This window comes from Nyctibius grandis, chromosome 4 (assembly GCF_013368605.1).
Source record: "Nyctibius grandis isolate bNycGra1 chromosome 4, bNycGra1.pri, whole genome shotgun sequence".
NCBI classification, from domain to species: Eukaryota; Metazoa; Chordata; class Aves; order Nyctibiiformes; family Nyctibiidae; genus Nyctibius; species Nyctibius grandis.
The window spans coordinates 74,659,138-74,682,259 of record NC_090661.1 but is presented as its reverse complement, the minus strand read 5'-3'; the positions used below and the strand labels follow the sequence as shown (position 1 = coordinate 74,682,259).

Here is a 23,122-nt window from a genome sequence, read left to right as displayed (position 1 = left end):
GGCCGAGCCGCGTCCAGTGAGGGGGGCCAGGGGCTGCCGCCGCTCGCAGCAAGATGGCTCCCCGCCCGCCTCTCCCCTCTCACCATGGCGACCGCGCTCCTCCCCTGCCGACAGCGGGCGCGCGGGCCGGAAAGCAGCGCGGCGCGCTTTACGGCGGCGCGCGGAGGTTGTCGGTGCGGCAGGCGGCGGGCGCGGGGCCCGGCGGCGCCATGGAGGGCGGCGGCAACTCCAAGGGCACGGGCCTCGGCGGCCTCTTCGGCGCCGGCGGGGCGGGGTACTCCCACGCCGACCTGGCCGGCGTGCCACGTGAGTACCGGCGCGCAGGGGCGGCCGGCGAGGCCTGCGGCGGCGCCCGTCTTCGGCCCGGGTGGCGGTGGAGGGGTGGTATCCGGTTCCCGTCAGCGGGGCAGGGCCGGGCGGCCGATCCCTGCGGGCCCGGGGCTGGCCGCTCTCGGAAACCAGCGTGGCGCGGCCTGGGCAAAGGGCCGGGCCGGCCGAGCGCGGCCCCTGAGGAAAGCCGAGCCACGGCGCTTCCTCCGGCTGCCCCTGCCGGGGCTGTGAGGGGGAGGGAGGCCGCTTCCGCGACAGCCCGTCTCTCGGCGGCGGCCGCGTGTTGCGAGGGGCGCTGGGTACAGAACGTGTCCATCCCGCCCGAACCGCCGCTGCAGCGCTTCCTGAATAGGGGGGGGGATTGTCAGTCGGTGCCGTGTTTTAATCAGTTGTGCAACTTAACGGCAGAATTTTCACTGCTTCCACGCACGAGCTTTACCCCCTCTTAACTTACCGGATGTGAAATTGGTGTAAAGTGTTCTGTTTTTTCTTTTTTTCCTTTCAGTAACTGGAATGAGTCCTTTGTCCCCATATTTAAACTTGGACCCCAGGTATCTAGTACAGGTGAGAAGGTGGCTTGTTTTTATTGTGTTGAATTCGATTCCATTGTTTGCATGGTCATGTGTGAAGGCCTCAAAAATCCTGCGGTGCTGTGCACTGTGTACTGAAGCCTTGAACTGATGAACAGTTGAAAGGAACGATTTTTTCAGTATTGTTCCTAATAAAAGCTTGCAGTGCTATCACTTCTAGGAGAAGAAACCCAGTTTTAATATAGAGAAGTAATACTGTTGTGTCAATATAAGCCTGCCATTATTGAGAAGATGAGGTCTCCCTCCCTGCTCTGAGGCATACAGACCCAAGGCATCTTTGCACAAGTCTGGCATTTGTCACACCCTCCACTGAGCCCCTTCAATCAGTAAGAGCAGCCAGAAACTCTCCACTCGTTTGATGGATTAGCTTTCTGTACTGTGATGAGTTCGATCAGTTTACACAAGTGTTCAGCCAAACCCCAGACCTGATACAGGCTTTGTCATCGTATATGCTGTCATGACAGCTGCAGCAAATTTCACACGACTTTCCTAATGTCATTTCCCAGCTCAAGGGAGACCATCATGAAATAGAGCTTTCAGTTTTATTCTACAGAATAATGTAGCTATTGTACTTACACAGCTTGATACTAGTTAACATGATGACCCATAGGCCACCATAAGGAAAATAAAATATAAAATCCTATAATGTTTTCCTTTCTCAGCAATATTAACTATAGCTGAAAAGGTTTAAGTGAATCCAATAAGGATGCATGTCTTAATGGTTTTATTTAGTTAATATTTTTTATATATTTATAGATACATGGCTTACATTATCTGAGAACATTAGATTTTGTAGAAGTAGCACTGAAGGCCAACAGTTGTGTAGTATCTGCTAATCTGGGTGCCTTTTGTTTCATGGTACGCTGGGTCGCTGCTTCTTTTGTAAACGGAAAGCTCTGAATGCAGTTCTGGGGTCTGTTTTTTATATTTCTCTTTCATTAGAAGCTGTTGTAATCAAGATTACAACGTAACATTCCCATAATGATAGAAAACAGGGGATATGCCTCTGAAGTGGATTCACTAGCATGATTATCTTGCCTGCTGTTGTTGAGTGGTCAAAAAAAATGCTAAGTGATTATTTAGACCTCTTCCAAAAATAGCCGCTAAAGTCATCTTGTTTAGTTAGGACAGTATATCTGGGAACATATTGGTGTTAAAAATGGTATAACAGTTTTTGGAACAAAGTGTGTGTATACTAATAGATTTTTTTTTTTTTAAAAAAACTCGCTTTAAAAGAAAAGGTCGTCTTGGCATTAGTGTCATGAGTAACCAGTTCTACCTATTGACATAACACTAGAGGCAGCAGCTTGTGTTGTAACACTTCACTGCTCTTTATGTTTAGCATTAGGACATACATTGAAATAAAAGGGAATTCCATGTAAATGTGAGAAATAATTTTTTACTTGAACAAGTTGCCCAGAAAAGCTGTGGGGCCTCCGTGCTCGGAGATGCACAAAACCCAGGTATGACCCTGAGCAACCAGTACTAGCTGACCCGACTTTGAGCAAGGGAGTTGCAGTGAACAGTCTCCACAGGTCCCTTGCAACCTTAACCATTCTGTGATTCTAAAAATTCAAGGAAAAAAGACGTGGCTAGTATTTTATAATACGAGAACTTAAATTATTAGCCTTTAAAATTGGTTTGTCTCTGAAGCCGTATGTGGAGGGGTGAGGGTCTCCTGTATTTAAAGGCCATCCATTTGCTTTCAGAACACAGAAAGTCAGCCTTATTGTTGAGAATCTTGAATTTTGATCCTGGCCTTCCCATAATAATGAATGCTACAGTGGTACTCATGACTTTAAAACCCACTTTCTTTGTTAGTCCATTAGTGCAGGCACAAACCAATGTATTTTCTGTGATGCTTTTGTTACCTTCAGCAGGTATCCATTATAGGATAGCATGCCAGCCTTTGTCACAAACCTAGAGCACGCATGGGCTTCCTAGGTTGTTGTCTCTATAGAAACATAGAGGTTACATACAGACAGTGATTGCCTCATCTTGGCTTTTGGACAATAGGTTTCTTACAGTTTTCACTGTAAGAAACCGCTAACTAGTGTACACACTGAATTTCTCCAAATATCTAGTTACAGGGAAGATATTATAGGTTCAGTTTACTGATAAAGTATTCACAATTTTGGAAGTTGTATATTTTTTATGCATTACCATCCATGTTCAGTGCCAAGTATGGACTGAGAGCCCCTTATAATGCAATCACTTGAGCTTGCAGTTGTTGAGGTCATACATCAGTTAAATGGGGAGTGAATAATACTAGGACTGGAAAGCACAGAAGCATAAAAGAGATCTCACTGCTTTAGCACCTTATCAGCACGTGCACCTTGTCAATGTCTCATCTTGAAAAAGTGCATTGACCCACCTTAACTCTACACATACTATTTAGTCAGCCCATTTCTCTGGTCTTTTAGACCAATCTAATTTACAAGAACACAAGCCCATCCCTGTGGGAGAAAGGTGCATGAGTAAAAAAACTTTTGCAAGTAAAAAACTTTGCATATTTCATGCCTGATCATCACTAGTTTTGAATGTATTCCTTGCTTTTTTCATGTCTTCAAAACAGGTCACTTAGTTCAAGGAAGTACCTCTTTCAGTACAAAGGCAGTTTTTCTTTAGTGTCAGAGTACTGGGAAACCTTAATGCATTACTGCATCAGTATAGGTTGCTCAGTGAGGAAACAGTGCTGCATAATCAGACAACAGGAAGTTTTTAGAGGACAGCGAGTCTTGTATTGCCTGCTGCAAGATATAATAAATAATTAAGCAAATAGTCATTTAAAAAAAAAAAACAACCCACACAGTATGAGTTCCGTGGCTGCCTGATGTAATTTATAAAAAGTTAGGACAGCTAGGAAAAAGCTCTCAGTCAATTTATCTTTTTAAAGTCTTTTTTCATTCTTATTAAAGTATAGACACAGTATATTCCATCTCTGTGCTAGCGTAGACAAAAGTTTTCCAGAAACACTAGTTGTGTCTGTTGTTTCTTTAGTTCATTGTATGGATTAAAGAAAAAATTTAATATGGCCTACATTTTGAAGCAGGGACACTTGGAAAATACAAAGGTGTGTGTTTGTTTTGTTTTCCTCCAGGATACAGATGAGTTTATCTTGCCCACAGGAGCCAACAAAACTCGAGGCAGATTTGAGCTGGCCTTTTTTACCATTGGAGGATGTTGTATGACAGGTAGGTGATTCTGTTTTTCAGTTTTCCCAGCTGTCCAGGTAACACCTATGTACTACAGTAATTGACAAGATCGTAAATGTCTCCTTCTGCAGCCTAGTCTTACATAAACAGTTATTTGGCTTCAGTCTATACACTGAAGTCTATTCTCAGTATTTGCTTCTAGTATTGTTCCTTTTTTTCTTACCTTCTTAAAAAGTAATAACATATTATGCTAACTAGGGGCAGCATTTGGTGCGCTGAATGGTTTGCGACTTGGCTTGAAGGAGACGCAGAATATGGCGTGGTCAAAACCTCGAAATGTACAGTAAGTGTTTAATCTCAAACACTTAGTGACAGAGTTGTGTCTTCCAGCTGGTACAAAGTTAAATCTGAATATACTGCAGAAATAAATGTATTTTTGTGTCTTTAGTGGGGACAAATGAGAGTCACTGTTTGTCTTCATCAAGTCATGAAACAGTTACAATGATGTTCACTTCAAGCTTTTTGCTTTTCATTTAGTGACAATTGGTATGTCTTCTGACTTACCTTAAATATTTGAGAATAAATCATTAGTTTGATATTTACTAGAAATCTACTTCAAAGTCAAAACAGTGGGTTTCTGTGTTGAAATATTCCCAGAAGCAGCACAGTTTGGTTTGAGCTATTTTTTGCTGTCACTTACCTGAGAGCGAGATCTCTCTTCTTTCCCAAACTTTCCCAAACCAGGAAGAGATTAAAATGCAGAAGCTGGGCCTGCCTGGATTTGCATAAGGGATGACATAGGTGCGTGCTACTGAGCAGGTGTTGCATGGTGGAAGTTGTTCTGGATTACAGCGTCCATGAACACCCACAGCATTCACGTATTTTCACCTTACCTGGTTTGAAAGAACGCAGTAAAGATAGGAACACGTTTTTTTCTGCAGTATGCTTCTCCTTCTAGAATTATTGGTAGTTTAGACATAACTATAAGAAAACTTAAGCGCTCATGAAGGAGACATAGGAAAGTACAGGAGTGAAATAACTGAAGGAAACCATTTTCACTCTCCCGGAATACTTTGGAAAAAGGAGATTTTAGGGGAAGAATTTAATATTGCCTAGTAGAGTTTATACTGGCTCTTTTAAAATACTGCTTCTATATTCTTCATCCCCTTCTTTACCATCTCTAGAATTAAAGATAGAACCAAAATATTCCCCACTATAATTATGACTCTTCCATAATGTTCTAGATGAACAGAATTGTGTTTTAGGTATTCGGAATGAGCTGAATCAGACAAACCCATGTTGTTAAGCAGAAAGTTAGGTGGGTTGAGCCCAGCAGGTGGCAGTCAGGGCACACGCTGCTGTTAGCCATTGCCCTTCAAGGGAAAAGGCCTGTTGAAGGTCATCACCTTGAAACTGTGTTGTAAGTTCCATGTTTTCCTAATCAGATGCAGGGAAGAGACTTGCCTAGCTGGATTTCCTTCAGATTTATCCTTAATATACACAGATTTTTTTTTTTCTTTTATGAATTTGAATTTTGCTGTTAATCCCCTGTCATCAAATATCTCACAGTATGTCATGGTTCTTAAAATTATGAATCTTCTCATCAATTCAGAATTGATGTAGTGTTAACAAAACGGGGTGGGGCTTGTAATTAGGGGGAGATTGTCAATACCCTAGCCTCTAGGATTTTTTTTTCTCTTGTTTCAAAATGAAGTTTTCCATTATTGTTTAGTTCATTACCTAACCATATTCAATAAGGGCCTCTGTCTCCTACTGAGAATTATAAAAAAGGAAAAGTAGTAGAAAATGAATCAGATCAGAAAGAACATAATGTGTGACACTTTCATTGCTTTAAATTATAAACTAAGTTCCAGTGGTAGTCAGCTGTCCGGAGCAGTACTGTGCCTGTGATAGTGTTACACTGCTGGGAGATAAAGATCAGTCATTTCTTCTGGCTGCTGTTGTCACCGTTCTGGAGACAACTGATGCCAAAAAGAAGTGGCATTGTGCTTCCCTGAGAGCGTGCTAAAGATGTGTTTTCCCTCTTTGGTGCTAGTCTGGAAGCATACATACAGAAATACTCAGGGTACTTTGTCTTTTGTTAGGTGCCAAGTTTGACAAATGAAAGTGCAAAAGATTGCCACTTTTCTTCCTGACTTGCTTTAGTTCAGACTTGCTTTTGATACCCATGCCATTTGTTCAGGCATCACCATGCTCCCTGACACGTGGTCCCTGTATTGCTTGCACCTTCTAGAAGAGCATTCTAGCTTTCTTGGAACTCTTTTACCCAGTTAGGTCAGCATAAGTCTATGAGTCATCCTCAGCAGCTATGTGTAGTTACCATGTAAGAACATTTATCAACTAGGGTTAGAAAGTCATTTGGAGAGAAGAGATTGGATTCTTGGTAAGATGCAAGTTTGACTTGAAAAGAGAGAAAGATTTTTCTTAAGACTTGACAGGACTAAATATTTGCCTTCAGTGTTGCATGTGTTACTATTTATAGTATGCGTGATGGAGGAGATTATGTATTACCAAGCTGTGTGCTTTTCCTTATAGTTTTGTTTTGAAGGGCTTTTGGCTCATTATTCCAGTTTTATTAATCAAATGTGTAGTGTAAACACATTATATCTACTATCATAAGCACTGCCTCAATGTAAACACAGAGAGCTAAAGGTTTTAATACCTTTTTAACTCCTTTATAGAATTCTAAATATGGTGACAAGGCAAGGAGCATTATGGGCTAACACTCTGGGATCTCTGGGTAAGTAAACTCGTTATTTTGTAGGGAAAACAATTTAAAGATCTGTTTGATGGGAAAGTGTATTCTCTAAATTTTCATTATGAAATCCATCAGGAAAAACTGCAGGGTTTTTTTTTGGGGTGGCGGGGTGGGACGACAAGGGCATTTCAGTAGACATTGAAAAGGAAATTAAAAAGGAAATTAAAGGCTAAAATAGGATTTGAAGCATAAGTAGCCAAAATCCCATAATTAAACCCCAAATTTTTTAGTGAATTACAAACAAGAACTCTAGCTATGGAATAACAGGAATAACTGAAAATTATAGGTAATGCTTACTTGTTAACAAATTCCAGTTAATTCACAAGGCAAAAAATATGATTGAATACTTCTGAAATAACTTTAATAACCTAAAAAGAGACTCAGTGGTCACATGAGCAACTGCCTTAGGTCTGTTTCCAGTTAAAGAGCCAACAAAATGTTTATCTGTAGAAGAAATGTGATAGTGACTACAAAGATTTATCCTTTTATGATGGTAGCTTAGCTAGAAAAATCACATATGATACCACCCACTTTAAATATAAACGTTGCTTATAACTAATTCTTTATATATTCTATATTCTTTACTGTGAGGGTGGTGAGACACTGGAACAGGCTGCCCAGAGAAGTTGTGGCTGCCCCCTCCCTGGAAGTGTTTAAGGCCAGATTGGATGAGGCTTTGAGCAACCTGGTCTAGTGGAAGGTGTCCCTGCCTGTGGCACGGGGGTTGGAACTAGATGATCTTTAAGGTTCCTTCCAACCCAAATCATTCTATGATTCTAATACGGGTTAGAAAAAAAAATGATCAAAAGGCTGATGTGTGAGAAAAACCACTGCGGACTGAGGTTTGTCAGGGGAGGGAAATAAAATCACATCAGTTGCCTCAGAAAAACAACTTCAGATGATTTGGTAAAAGTCAGTGGAATAACAAATGCCCTAGAGAACACAAACTCTTTGGCTTCTTCCTCCCCTGCAATCTTAAAAGAGCGAAAGGTGCTCAGTTACTTTGAGAGGAGAAATCCAAAGCTGATTAAATTATTTTGAAGAAGATTAACGATGGAACTCATTGCCCCACAAAGTGGTAATAAAAGAAATTAGCAATATTTAAAACAGATTACATCATGCTATAACCCAGTCTACATATATTTGAATTTTGAAAAATGCATCAAAGCATAGGCTAAGTTGCATTTATTACATTTTGTTTATTAGTGTCATTCCTAAAGAGTAGATTAGCTTGCCATTTAACTCAGACATCAGCTTTTGAGGTGTAATCTAGAAGCCATGTTTAGAGATGGGATTCTGAACTACAGTGAGAATGGCACTTTTCATAAGAGATGCATCTTGCCTCGTTAGTTTTATGGTGGGATGTTTTGTTTTTTCTTATTTTCTATTCCAAATCTAATCAAAACATGTCTGAAAACTGAGATGCAGGCACACTGCAGTTCAAGGTTCCAGGTTAAGTGACATATTAACAGGTTTTTTCAGCTGTGTTTGAAGAAAGATTACTCAAGAAAATGTTTGTGCATTCCATTAACAAATCGTTATTTTTCTTATAAAATATGGCCTCCCAAGTCACAGAGTTAAGCAGAACTTGATATTTCGGGATTTGGTATAGCTCTGCCTTGATCTAGCTACCAGAGAAGCTCCTTTCAAGGAGCTGAAGTATTTTTGCATCTTATTTCATTTGTGCAGCATTTCTGTTCTTTTGTCACTACTGACAGTTTTTGTCACTCTGTTCCTGAACAGAGGAAGCAACATCTGTGTTAAACTATGTTAAAAGATGTTTTTGAATTCAGCTTTTCCTTCCCCTCATTGTTAACACTACATGCTACTAAGACAAGGTAAAATACCATTGACTATGCTGAATGGAGAAAGATGATAGTGTTCAACTCATTGACATTAATATGGTTTCTTATGAAGGATTTACATGCTGCTTAGCAGAAGTAAAGTTTTCAAATTCTTGGAGGACAAGGGATGAATTAAAGTGGCATGGTATCTTTATCACTTTAAAATGATGACATACTCTACTGTTCTTTGTCAGCATGAAATATGATCATATCACGAGGGGTGAGGATCAGGGTGCCTTCTCCCTTCATCAAAATGCATAGATTGTAGATGCATCCGTACTAAAAGCCTCTGCATTTCTGTTTCTGATCCTTACCAGAACAGTCCCCAAAATTCTCCCAAAGCAAAAGGCCCTTCATGGACAAAGTTTTCATATTCAGGCAGAGGTAAAGCAGCTGTAAATGTCAAATCCCAAGCAGTCTAATAGTCATTTATAAGGGAAGTGTAGCCCATTGTACTCCAGCCCTTGATAACACGATCTGAATGCTGCACTTAACTTGCATTTCATCTCAGTCACACATGAGCAATGATTTTTCTCTGCTACCTAGATAGTGTTGTTGAGTTTAGTTTCATGCCGTCCACAGAAGATGGTATAAAACCTGCCAGTACAAAGTTAAACCCTCAAAAGTTTTTTAAACAAATTTGAACTAGCAAAATGGGTTTAAACTTCAGTCAGTGCTTTTTATCACATATTTATCAGGTCATGAGGCAGTACTAGACGTCATGAAGAATACTACTCTATAGCCAAACTATAGCTAGAGAAAGAAAAGTTATCTGTAAAATATAAATAGGTCTGGAAAAAAACACCAAAGACAGGATCTGGCAGAGGATTCCCCCTCCTTTAAATAAACAGGAAATCTGTGCTTCAGAAGCATAGTCTAAATAGTTACACTGAGGCTGGATTCTAAGCCTTGTGTCTCAGAGAAGGGAGTTTTAACTTGAATTTTTTAATATGTTTTTCTTTCCCAGCTCTACTTTACAGTGCGTTCGGAGTCATCATTGAAAAAACACGCGGTGCAGAAGATGACCTGAACACCATAGCTGCTGGAACCTTGACAGGAATGCTATACAAAAGCACTGGTAGAGTAGCAAAATGTTTCTAGTTTTCCTCTCCTTGTGCTTTATCCTAGTTATTAGGCTTCTCATTACTTTTACAAATACTGTCCTGCTCTGAATATTGGCAGTGTAAAAATGATACACTAGGAACTAAGACCTATTAGTTCAATATCCCCTAACCCACACATTGTTTTTCACACAGCTAAGACTGCTTAGGGAAAACTTGCACTTAAAAAAAAATTCCAGCTGAACTAAATTGGATTCTTTCCAACTTGCACAGGACAAACAATAATCATGAGAGCCGATTTATGTCTGTTATACATATATACTGAATAAACACTCAAGTGTTTACTCAGATTTAAAGTGAGATTCTATAAAATACATATCCACCTCATTCTTAACTATGTTTTTCAGGTACAGCAGGAATAAAACCAATAGTTTCTCAAGTCCATGAGTGTGTGTAGGCAAACAGGAACTACCTTCCAAAGTGTGAGGGGGCAGGAGAGGGGAGGAATACACAGAACACAGCTTGACTGCAAGGTGAAACATATTCCAAGTGATTCATGTGATAGTACCTGAAGCTGCAAAAAAACTACACACATAGAGAAACTGATATATTTATAAAGTTATTACTTAGCTGTTTGTGAAACTGTTGTCTTGTGGTAGTCCTTTCCATAGTTGGTCAAAACCAACAATGTTATTTGAGAACAGCATGGATTTAAGGCTAGTTTGCTGACACATATTGAATTGTTTGCAGAAGAGAGGGTCTGAGCTTCATCAGCAAAACACCTGTTAACACATATTCCAAGCACAACAATTGGAGGGATGATCTTTTTTGGAGGACTTCTGGGTACCACAGGCTGACATTACCACAGGAAAAAAGTATAAGTACCTCGATAAGGGTTTGGCCATATGATTCACATGTATTTTACTGGGGAGATAATTCTAGAATTAACCTATGTACCTTTACATATCTAACTAAGCCTCAGTATCTTAGAAGTGTTCCTGAAGGCCAGCTTTATGTATGGGGCAAAACAGTTTGAGAAGTCTTATTTTCATGTTGGCTTAGACTAGTTGAAACCAGAAATAATTGGCTTGAGCAGCCTTCATAAATACTAGCTTGTGCACTTAACCTTGCAAGAGCACATAACTCTGGTAATCAACTACTTATTTGGGATTTCATGAGTGATATGCCAGATTACCAAAAACAGCTGGATAGGGTAGCAGTACAGAAGTCGAACATTTTCTGTAGGAAGCTATCATTAAGAAGGAGAACTGCCATCTTACACTCCAGCAGAAGCTTCCCCCTTACCTTTCAGAAGTATAGAGCTGGCATTACGTGTAATCTCTTTTTTTGGCGCAGTGCAACCATGGATAACTACTCCAGTCACATGCACAGTCATCTGACACTACAAAAATTTTTCTTACCAGAGCACAGTGGGACTTTTGTTTTGTAACATAAGATCTACTGAGCTAATAGTAGCACTGATAAAGGTAAATGTAGTCAATAAGTCTGTATTCATTACAGTATTGTATTTCAAGTATGTGTCATACATATGAAGTGTAGTGCACAGAAACTCACAGAAAAATATATTTCTCACCATATGCAGGAAACTTAGTGGCACGGTAGACCTTAAAGGTCAAGGATTAGTTGGAAGTGAAAAGGATGATACCCACATCTGTTTGAAGAATTTAATTCCAATCTTATTTTCCTTTTTTTTCTTTCATGCTTTGTCCCTCTTGCTGCTTCTCCCCTGCTTTCTCTCCTGTCCCCTTACGCCAGAATGCCCTTCCTAATTCTGTATGGTAAAGCTTCCCTCTAAGTTATGCCTTTACCCAGCATCAATATATATTTACATAAAAAATCTTGACTGTTTAAACCATATGCAAATGATCAGTTCACATCTGTGACATATATCAAGATTGTAATCATTTCCTGTGTTACACGGAACGCCATGTTGTGTTGGCATAAAGCCGTCTGGAACATTTCTGTTATAAATCCCCATATTTTAGTGTCGGCTGGAAACTCCCACAAACATGCTATTTCAAATCAAGCCGTTCTGTAATCCACAAGGGTGGCTACAGAGTTGGAGGCAGTGCTGTTCAAACACTCAGATTTCCCACTTCCATCATTCCTGTTTTGTAAAGAGATCAGGCATGTATTTAAGAAGAAACTGTGTACAGTATGGCAGGTTTTTTATTACAGCTTTCTGGTTTGTGTTTAAATATAGCACTGATGGAAGAATCACATCAGCAACCCTTCTGCACTGAAAAATACTCTTGTGTACACTACAAAGCCTAGATTGAATTTCTGAAACAAATGATTAAGCCTTTGCTGAGGGGATGAGTGGAGAGGAAAAAAGAAATAGTGGGAAGACATTTGAAGGCTGAGATTTGTTGCCCCAAACTGGTCCCAGTTTTCACAATTTGTCCTTGTAGAGGTGTTAATCATTACCAAAATGCCAGCAGTCAAACAAAAAAGGCTTTCCAAAATACCCCTGTTCTAAAGCCATTAGATTGTGAGCAGTTTTGTGCAAGGCTGCTTAACACGCAGCTTGTGCATGAGAAGATACAAGAGCATTACAAAGTCTGCAGGCGAGGACTGTGGCAGTTCAGCCCTCCCATGTTCACTGGAAGTGGCATTAGTCACTGAAAGTTCCCCACTGCAAGTGATTAAAGCAGTTAAGTCCCCAAGACTTCTGATGGTCCTCCTTGGACTGAGTCAGACACTGATAACTTGCCATTATAAATCGAGTGTTAGCTGGAATCCATCTCAGCATACTGTGCGGCTTAGGGTAACAGGTGTTGAATTGAGTTTGAAAGTAAAACTGATTTGTGGAGCTTTGAAACAGCATCCTAGTTGATCCCTTTGAACAAAGTGGTCTCTAGCTTTCGCATTTATTTGAAATGAAATTTAATACCAAGATTACTTACTAGATTTCAGCCCAAATGTAGCAATGTGAGTACACTATTAACTTGTTACACTGGATTTGCAACTTCATGGAAGCTGTGTTTCGAGCTCACAACTTAAACTGAATATTCTGGGTAGAAGTTGAGTGACAGATGAAAGAAAACCCTTTGTGTTCCTTTGCCAGTGGCATATGTACTAGAAATGTTGTTGCAACTTAGTCAATCCTGTTTGAGTTTTGCTAAACGTGAGTCTGATATCCTAAGTTCACAAGGGTGGCTTTTCCATTTAATAAGATATTATTCTTCCGTTTCAAGCAAAGGCACAAATTAGGATCTTTTATGCCAAGTTTTTTCTGATAAACGTTAGAAAGCACAAGTACTAACATATCTTAAAACAAATATTTAGTCCTGTTGTATGCATTTTCAACCTCTTTTCTGAATCACACATCTTTGGGTTTTTTTGGGTTTTTTTGGGGGGGGGGTTTTGGGGGTTTTTTTTGGTTTTTTTTTTTGTATTAGACTCTGAAAGTAGCAAAAAATCAAAAAGATGATTGTCACTGTGCACTATGTCACTGTTATTCCCTCCCACCATGAAAATGCATGTGGTTCCAGTCATCATGTCACAAAGGTACAGCTGGCTGAGGATTTACACTCCTCCTCAAGCATGCAGGATTGATCACTCAGGAGAAAGATACTTAGCTAGGTGGGACTTTGGTCTGACCTAGTGTGACAGCCATTAATTTCTCACTGAAATTCCTGCCAAGAGACATCAGTAAGCAAAAAAAGTTAAATAACCTTTACCTCTTATCTGAGTGTTACACAGGTTGTAGATGTTCTTTTTCTTAGATATTTTTTTTTTTTTCCCTCTTGAGGTTAGGGAAAACAGGAACAAAAATAAAGTAATGCTTTGGGCAAACTAAATTTTTTTTTTTACTGTACAGTAGGAGCCCCATACTATACAGAGCATCTCATGCCTTTTGCACAATAGGTATTACATAACTTGGTATAAAATGGTGTGCATCTGAAAAGAAGGGAATTGCATGCTAGCAGTAGCTGAAGGGAGTAGTTGTCACTTCAAGACCTCAGAACACAACCCTGAAAAGTCAACACATTATCAATTAATTAAGAAGAGCTAAATGTTTTATTGCTAGCAATAAAGTCTGGCCAGAGCTGAAGATCAGTTTTGTGACATTCAGTGGGTAGGAGTTCAGGGCAGTTGTGTTAGCTGGCTGCTTCTTGAGCTGTAAAAGCCTCTTCCCTTTGGGCTCAATCTGTGTTTTTCTTTGGGCCAGATGGGGGTTTTTTTCTTGTTTCTGTTTGGTGGGGAGGGAGAAAGAAGAGTTTTTTGCAGACTGCTACAGTTATGGCCCTGGGATATCGTACTTTCCTGCATTGTTTGGATAAAAGCAAGTGAAGGATTCCCTTCTGCACTTTGACGTTCAGGGCTGTAGGGCATTTTAGAAATTAAGAACCTCTGTTAAAACCTGCTTTTAACATAACAAGTCTATAGGACTATTAATCAAATGGTGTTCAGTGGAAGGATTTTGTTTCAGGTCTGAAATAAGAACGAGATAAGGGCAAAGTACAGGCAGGCGCTACAGGTGATAGCTTGTTGGAGCTTTCTTTGTTATGCTTGAGGGCTAATGTCTGAGATACACTCAGCCACTGAGAGCAGTGCTGCCTTCTACCCAGCTCTGCTAAGCAGAAGCAGTGAGCCAAGTTCTCAGTGCTGCAGGGATTTGCAGGGTTCTTGCTCCCATTTACAGTAGCTGAAGTAGTCTCCTGTCAGTCAGGTGCTGCTGCTTTCACTCAGTCAGAAAATGGAATTTTAATAATGTTTGCAAAGTAATTGCAACAGCTTTAATACTTCTGAACTTGCAAAATAAGTTGTAGATTCTTACTGTTTTTCTAATTTAGCCTTCACACCACAGTAACTACAGGAAGTCTTCCCTGTTTCAAGCTTTGTTGTCTCTGTATTTTAACCACAATACTGTCCTAGCTGCAGCAGTACAAAAATGGGACATGCTTTTCTAGAATGTATCTTGTTTCCAAAAAGAAGTTTATCAGTTTCCTCAGTAATTTCTGTATGCACAGACTTTGTCCACACTTACAAGATTTCATAAAATGACCCCCGTGGAGCAGCAGGAGGAAGCTGTGTGGATTTTCTACTGACATAGGACCACCCACAGATGTTCAAACAAATGTCTGCCTGATGATTGAGAGGGTCTGGTTAGCTACCACTGTGCTTGAATTTGGAGCAAAACTGAGGTTGCCTTGTACATTTGAAAAGTCAAGTCCTTTAAACCATTTAAAGATATTTTTGTTCCTGGAAGCCCTAGAGGAAGAGAAACTGTTTGCATTCTGAATATCTGAGAGAAAGAGATCGGAAGACAGAAAACTAATCACAACTTAACTATTACACTTCTTTTGTTTGGCATAAATATGTGGGTCTGGGTTTTCAGTTAAGGTATTTCTAATGTTTGCTGTTGGATGGTTCTTGCTTCAAACATCCCAGGAACTATCCCAGGATAGTGGAGTAGCACATTCTGAAAATAGAGACAGTAGGGTAGTAAATGGAGGATTTTGCCCTCATGTTATGCAATATAGATAATGGTTTTGCCTACTATACAAGTCAAATTCAGTGTTAGGAGTGGATCATGCCCTGAAGAATTGCAAAGCTGCACTATTAGAACGCTGCGTGTCATTGCATAGTGTACTCTGAAACCCATTTTAAATGCGTAGAAGAGGGACAATACTCTGGTGAGAAGGTGCAGCAGCTAAAGCCAGAGAACTAAATTCTCATTTAGAGAGCATCAGATGTATCTTTGGAAACCCATAGCAGTTCTGAAGTATTGTGCAAGTTGCCTGATCTCAAAATACCTGCTTTCAGAAATGTCTGTCAGCTGGAACTTTAAGTTATCTTACTCAGACATGCAAGATTAGAGGCTTACAACCATGTTTCTAGCAGGGTTTGTCAAGGCAGACTTGGTATCAGAGGCTTGCAGAGCATGATTGCAGAGGAGGGGTGGGAACAAGTTCTATCATGCAAAGACAGCTGGGATGGGAGTGGGGAATTTTTATTTTTTTGAACAAGGTAATCTTCTCAGAGGGCTTAACATTTCCTGCCCAGCAACTGGGCTGCATTCTACAGTGCGTTACTGTTTGAAGTCTGCCACAGACCTGGAGGTGTTCACTGAAATGCAAATCTAACAGTTAGGGAAAGGAAAGTTTTTTTCTTTTTCTTTTTTTGTAATTACTGTGGATAGTTCAGAAGCCAGGTGCAACTACTACAAAACAAATTACTGGTAAAATTTTGTAGCAGAAGCATAGGGAACCTGGTAAGAAACACTTCTTGCATGTTTTCTTCTTGGATTTTTTCTTAGTTATGCACCTATACCAACTGCACAAGTTTAGTTCCTGTTCATGAAACAGACTTCCACTGAAAACATCTTCTTCTGCAAAGGCCCCAAGTTGTCTGCAAGACCTACAGACTGCTTTAGGCCCTGTGGTTGACAGTTTGTAAGTGGGTTCAGAGCTGCCATCCTCACCTGGCTGACCTCAGCACATGAAAATATTAATAACATTTTTTGTGTTAGCAGTATGTCTTAGCAGCACTGTGTCTAAGTCTGCATGGATGCTAGAAAGTGGCTCAGCAGCCAAACTAAAGAACATACCTTTCTTGTACAATCCTGACTTCACAGAACCTGGAACCAGGCTTGATCAGCCTTCAGCCTACCTTTCTTCCATAGGAAGAATATGATTTTAAGGGGAAAGGAGATGAATTGAACCTGGGGGCTGAGGGAAGAGTCTATAGGGATAGTCATGAGGATGTTCCACATTTCTTGCATTTCCCTGTACACTAATGATTATGAGCCCTCTTTGGGGGTTTCTTCTGTGAGCAATCGTTTCCTAATACAAACAGCAGAAAATCAGGCTCGCTAATGTTTTATTCATTTTTCCCCAAAGTAACGAGGAGTTAGTAGTTTTACACATCATCTCAAATATTTGCTTTGCACAAAGTGTCCTTTAAATTTCACCTGTGGCTTTTTGCCAGAACTGCTTGCACATGGTTAGTTTGTGTACCCAGCTGCAGCCTCTTCATGTGAAAAGCTTTTTGAGCAACACATTCAGGATCAATTATCAAAAATAGAAGTCTACATTTGCATGCTTAAATCCTGATTTAGGCACATAGGTGCCTAAACAGTATGGCTTTCTCTAGAGCTGTTGCATTCTCAACAGTTAGGACAGTGAAGTCAGTTAGGCTTATATCCCAAAAACACTCTTGAATTGTCACAGCTAGTCTGGCAATGAAATTTCTAGAAACCAGAGGTAAACATGACCTCTAGTACCAAGTCCAGCTTCAGCTATCACTTCTGCAGCTTCTTGGTTTCATTACGTGCCCAGGCAATGTGAGTAGGTGTAACAACTCCAATGAAATCCATCTAATCTTGCAGCACAGGTAACGCAGTCTCGGTCTAGCTGACGCCAACAGCTTCTTGCCCCAGCCTAAAGCCTAAACACAATTCTGTGAGACAACTTTATAACCCATAATGGAAGAAAACAAAAAAACACCGATTACTGAGATACATTTCTTTTCAAGTTTGAGGAACCTGAATTCCACTGTCACTTCTACCAATAAAGCAGGCAGGTTTTATCTAGCTGTAAGCAGGAACTGGCCTTGTTCTATATACCGTACACATTACCTAGCTTGCTTCGGCTGGGATTGATAAACATTGCAGAATCAAACTCAGTGAAGTTTTCCTAGTGTTGAGGGTCATACTCTCAGGTGTTCCTGTACATTTATAGTGCATTCTGGGAGCTTTACCAAGGCACTTTCTCCTATTGAGAAATAGGAACATTCTGCTGTTTAGTAAAAGCAACAGAAGCCTCTGCTTCTGCCCCATACACCACAACCCTCACATGGGTGGAATGGAGCTGTGATGCTGTCTGACTCCTAGCTCCTGCCAGGTGCAATGGCTGCTGGTATTAGCCAAACTTGCCCCCTGTATTTTTACCTTGACAACTTGCAGAATCTTCAAGTCTTGAGTGAGCAGTTAAAAAAAATTGTTTTTAATTGCCTGTGTGACTCAATTTTTGCCATTGCAAGATGATAATTTTGGAGATTAATAACAGTAAGAATAAAAAAGTTGTTCAATGCATGCCCTAGTAAATTCTTCCAAGTTGGTCCCTTTCATCTACTTCTTCATTTTTTTCCAAAAGGTTTTAAAATTCCAAAGCAACAAAAGCAGTGATAATTTCTGCGTGATGGCCCTCACCAGTCTCTGGCACCCAAGGTCATGTCCACTTCAGCTGCTGTTGTGTTCACTTATTTCCTTCCTGCCTTTTCTCCTTACCCCCACACCTTGTTACCATAACTGATAAATGTCATTATTATTCCTCATCTGAAATCCTAAATAGAGAAGTTCTTAAAGCAGGAAGAGCTCATACCTGTCTGTAAACACCTGTGTTGAGGACAGATGGAACAGATAAAGTAGGATATGGGAAAAGCCATCTTTGCTCCAAGAGTTCTGTAGTGGTTCGCTCAGGCAGCAGCGCTAGCACAGTTTGAGAGGAAGTCACACCAGCAGAATTAGTGTCAGGATCAGGAATGACCTTTCTGGACCCTGGCAGCAGGCATGAGGGGAGGGTAGAATTAGCACAGGTACCCTTTCTGGAAAGTTATTCAAAAAATAAGAACTTTCATTAAGATTCCTCTGGATTTGAACAGCTTCTTGGAAGCTGCTGTAGCTGACCACTTCCTCAGATACAACTGTAATGGGTTTTAATCTGTTTTTCAGGTGGACTGCGTGGGATAGCACGAGGTGGTATTGCAGGTCTGACACTTACTGGTCTCTACGCTCTCTATAACAACTGGGAGCACATGAAGGGCTCCATAGCCCGGCAGTCCCTCTGAGCAGGGCAGCCAGCGCTGGACAGAGGACACGCTTGCATAGTCACCAGTCAAGTCAGTTGCGAGATCTGTCTGGTGCCCCTTCCTATTTTATTTACAATTAGTGTGAAACTGAAGGAAGCTATGCTGGGAGGAACCTCTTGACACCACGTAGCTGGACTGGCCCTTTCCTTCCCGCCAGCCAATCACTGGAGAGGCAGCAATATTTGCTGGACCGGCAAGTGAGCAGAGTGGCCACCGAGACAGTCTCCCTGACACGCTCACCAGCTAGCCCTGGGCCAGAGCTATGAGGCATGCTCAAGTCCCACAGCTGTACCTGCTGTGCTGCCAGGTGTGTTCGGTTGCGTGTACAACGATAGCGCTGTGTAATAAAGTCTGTGTCCATAGAGCTATTCACTGTAGTCTTTCAACGTGAATTGCCCAGCCAGCCAGCGCCCAGGCAGATGGAGCCAGCGGCAGCCTTGAGTAGCAGCTGGCATAGGGCAAGGCCTGTTATTCTGACAGCACAGGGTAAGCTGTAAAAAGGGACATCACCATGAATAAAAAGGGTGGTACTTACGCAATGCTGTTTCTATGCTTTGCTGTTCCTACTACTGATAAGACCAAAGTGTGCCGCATCCAGTGACTCCTATTTACAGTTTTGTTTTGAAGGACCAATGTGATAAAATCCTGGGGGAGGTTAGTGGGTGAGGGGAAGGGAACTAACAGGCTGATTGTCTCCTGATGCGAGGTGATGGTGAGGCATACCACGGCTTGACTCCACTCCCTTATTTGTGCTAATAAATAAGGAACTGGTTGTTTCTGGATGAGAGGTAGAGTTGCTGTTGCAGAACAGCTGCCAGTGGATTATCAAAACACTTGGGTGCTCCAGGATCTCAGAACTGTTTAGCCAACAGTTAGAAACCAAGCAATATAAATGCTCCTCTTATTGCCTGTTACAGGATTTTTAATTAGCAACAAGCTTTTTCCCCCAAGTACAATTTGCAGGTTATTGGCAGAACGAAGGCATGTGATGAACCTACATCTCTAGTGTTAAAATTAAACCACAGACCAAGCATTGTTTGCAGATAAATTAAACAGTAAGTTGTGAATTAGTTCAGTAATTAGAGTTATTGTATAACAGCTTATTCTTTCAGTTTCTGAACAAAGCCTGTAAACAATTAAACAGGTCTGAGACAGTGTGAAGGCAGGGCAAGGGAAAAACAAGAAACTTACTGCTCAGTAGAAAACTTAATGCAAAACCAGAGTTTACTTGAATTCTCCCTACTGAAACAGCTGTTAACTATGTTGCACTCAAGAAAACAGAAACAATAAAAAAAAAAAGTCATGGGAAGGTGGTAGCTCTTACCTTCTTCTGAGGAAAAATACAGATTTGTTGAGAAGCCTCTTTAGGAAGAGGTGACCTCTGAGACCAGCTTTTTATAGAGAAAGTGCTCTAGCTAACGAGCCTTCACAGTTGAACCCAATTAGCTTTGTTTGGCTACCAGGTCAAAGTAGCTGCTTTATGCCAGCACTTAATTAGATGTAGCATAAAGGAATGAAAACAAGTCTTTCCTCATCTGCTTTGTAAATGCTGTTTCTTATTAAGCCTTATTTGTGTTCCACTTGCTTTTAGTGGGCTGTGTGTTACTGTTTTGGTGTCAGAGCTGGACTGTCTAGCATGCATTTTTCAAGGGCCATATGACCAAAGAAACAGTGTCCTCCTCACAGGCTGCGGAAGGGTGACATAGGCACCAGCTGCGCAGTGCTGTTGGGTGGAACATCAAGAAAATGCGTGCACTTTCTTACCCATTTTTGTCCCCATTGGCTTCAGTGCGTTCCCTCCCCACCTGTGTTTCTGGGTCACTTTGTAGGACTTACACTCCTGCACACTTGACAATGCTGGACGAAGGATGATAGCTGCTTTGGGGCTGATGGTGGGCGAGGGTTGCTTTTTCAGTGTCAGGAGGTTTGCAATGTGTCTTTTAGGTTTTCTAGAGACTTTCAGGACTGAAATATGACCCAGGATCTCTTTGCCCCTAATTGAAGTGGGAAAGCTGAGAAGCTTAACAAATGTCTCTCCTCCTTTAGGTGCACTGGAGATAATGTAGGAACAAGCTTTTTTAAGTTCGAAGTTGCCACAACCTTCAGGCTAGGCTGACTCTTGAGACAACTTAGCATGTTATCTGGTCTGCAATAACCTCAAATTTCCTGGAATTGCTTGCCTCAGGGGCAGAGCTGAGTGCATTTTTCTGAAATATTTTTTGTTTCTAGGGCTGTTAAAAGCTTTGGTTCATAACGTGTTTGTGTATGGGGTGATACGTAGCTTGAGCTATGAAATACAGCCAGCACGGAGGCGGCAGTGAGGGAGCTGGATTATAAGTACGGAATACAGAGAACACCTCTGCGATGTTCTATGTCAAGACTGTCTGTGTTCACAATTCAATGGCAAACAGTATAAAGTTGCTACTTGAAGCTGTGACCAAAAGTATATCCGTGTTCAGTAGGAATAAAAGGAAGTAAAATCAAGTTACAAAGAGGATTGATGACTTACAGCCCTCCCATGTGGTGTTATGTATCTGTGAGCATGGGAGACCTTGGCTGTCTTGAAGAGCAGTGTTTTATCCTCCTGCAGTGCCAGTCACAGCATCTAGTTTTGCTGATCCAAGACAGCTTCCCAGGCTGAGGCAGCGAGTGAGGGAGTCTGAGATTTTACAAGCTTTGCTTTTTGAATCTTGTAAAGCCACTGTTGTGTAACCTTTGGAACAGAAAAAGGCAATTGCACCATTCCTTGTCAGCAGGTGACTTCTCTTACAGTTGGGGGAACTTGTTGAAAATCATCACTAGTCATGTGGTAGGAATCTCAGCTTCCTCCATGAAGCAGAAGCTGCTTCTGAAAACAGTAGGGAAATGTATGCTAGGGCAGAATAAATAATCCAGTGTTCATAGCTTGTTTCCTCTGACCTAACCTGGGACTGAAAAAGGAGGAGGGGGAAATTCTTTCTTATGCTTTAACATCAGGATTGATTAAGCGCAGGGGCAACCTATCTAGTTAGGAAATGGGTATGGTTTAAATGGAGCTTTGTATAATCTGTGAGTATTGGCCTGTGCTGCTGCTGCACACCAGGCACCACAGTGACACCAAAGGCTACTACAGCCTTTTTTGGTACTTTCACAGCATTGTTAATACCGGTCTTGTGTTCCCCTCGGGAGTCTTTTCCCCTTCCCCTCAGCCCTCTCTCGCTGTCCTGTGAGTGCGCTGCCAGACTTGCAGCACAACAGGGTTAAGTCAGAGGAGTCTGGCTGGTGCCCCAGGAGCCCTGTGAGCAGCCCTGCTCCAGCCTGGCGAGGGAAGGCTGCCGCTGCTGCCGCTCGTGCCTTCCTGTTGACAAGGCTCTGCGGTAGTGTTGACTCATGCCTTTGGAAAGGGTTTCCCTAGACTCCGTGTGGGTCTGGTAGCGGAAACATCCGAAGGCTGGGGCATCTTTCCTTGCTGCCCGCAGCAGCTCTCAGACAGGGGCGTACCAGGCCTTCACCAGGCACGCTCTCAGCTCATGAAGAGTCTCCCACCTGAAACTAGCCCTAAAGCTCCGTGCTTTCACCAATACATCCAGTGCGTGACCACAAAGCATTTTGTTTATTTTGCACATAAGCAAGTCAGAAGCATTCATCTTTTATGGAAACTTGGCTAAGGGAGGAGTGGGCGGTAATGCTCCAGCTCCGCAGGGAGGGAGGGAAGTGGAATTAAGCATTTCAGAGAGGAGCCCATTCCTCAGCACAAGCTTATAATCTCAGATTGTTCAAAGAAAGGTCTACAAATGTTTGAGAAGCCACAAATAGCGTTCTCTGCTCCTGCTACTCCGTCTTCGTAGTCGTTGGAAGACCTGAAGTATTTTTCTCCCTGTCTTTGAAAGCTAAACATTGAGGATACACGGTCAGAGGTTCTGCATGTGGCTGCTTCTAACAAAGAACCTCTAGTCCACTTAGAAAAACTGTGTACGCACACCCACACATGAAATTCAAGGTATCGTGGCTGAAAGGCTGCCAGGCCCAGCTGTGCGCTGTCACATGAGAATGTTCCCCTAATGGTACAATGCAGCCTGCATTAAGTCACTTCTGACAGTTTAAAAGGAATGAAAAAATCCTCAAAGGAGGAACAAAACATGCAGGGAGGCTGATGTTCAAAAGCCAGGAGAGCCAAAAGCCAGAGAGGAGCTAACTTCCAATTGCGCAGACAGACCAGAGGTGTTCTACAGCCAGGGGAGAAGAGGACTGAAGGCTGCTAAAATCCATAAATCCTCCTTAACTATCAAGAGCGGTAAGAAACAAATACATCATTTTGTCTAAATCTGCATTTCTTACAGCAGCTGAGTGAAAGCCAGGTGGTTTAGATGCAGGGCTGATGTTGCAGTGCAGTAATTGAGAGGAGTTACCCACGAGGCGTGTGCCTGGTGCCAGGGTTTCCGGGCTTTGACTGCAAGGAGTGGTGGAATGAAGAACTAGAAGATGTGAATGCGGTACAGGGATGGAAACCCAGCTGCAGCAGCATCCAAATGAGTTAACCAGGCAA

General features: G+C 41.6%; 1 protein-coding gene and 1 non-coding gene across 2 annotated transcripts; both read left to right on the top strand.

Moving 5' to 3' along the window:
• Window positions 1–150: 150 nt before the first annotated feature.
• LOC137662650 (mitochondrial import inner membrane translocase subunit Tim23) lies at window positions 151–19,136 on the top strand. Its single transcript, XM_068399264.1, has 7 exons — window positions 151–306; window positions 836–894; window positions 4,021–4,114; window positions 4,334–4,418; window positions 6,778–6,836; window positions 9,666–9,776; window positions 18,461–19,136. Exons 1-7 carry the CDS (start codon window positions 210–212, stop codon window positions 18,574–18,576), a joined length of 621 nt encoding a protein of 206 aa, XP_068255365.1. The 5' UTR covers window positions 151–209; the 3' UTR covers window positions 18,577–19,136.
• LOC137663256 (small nucleolar RNA SNORA74) lies at window positions 5,945–6,147 on the top strand. The gene has a single exon (XR_011048156.1). It is a non-coding gene; the product is annotated as a small nucleolar RNA SNORA74 (small nucleolar RNA).
• Window positions 19,137–23,122: the final 3,986 nt, after the last annotated feature.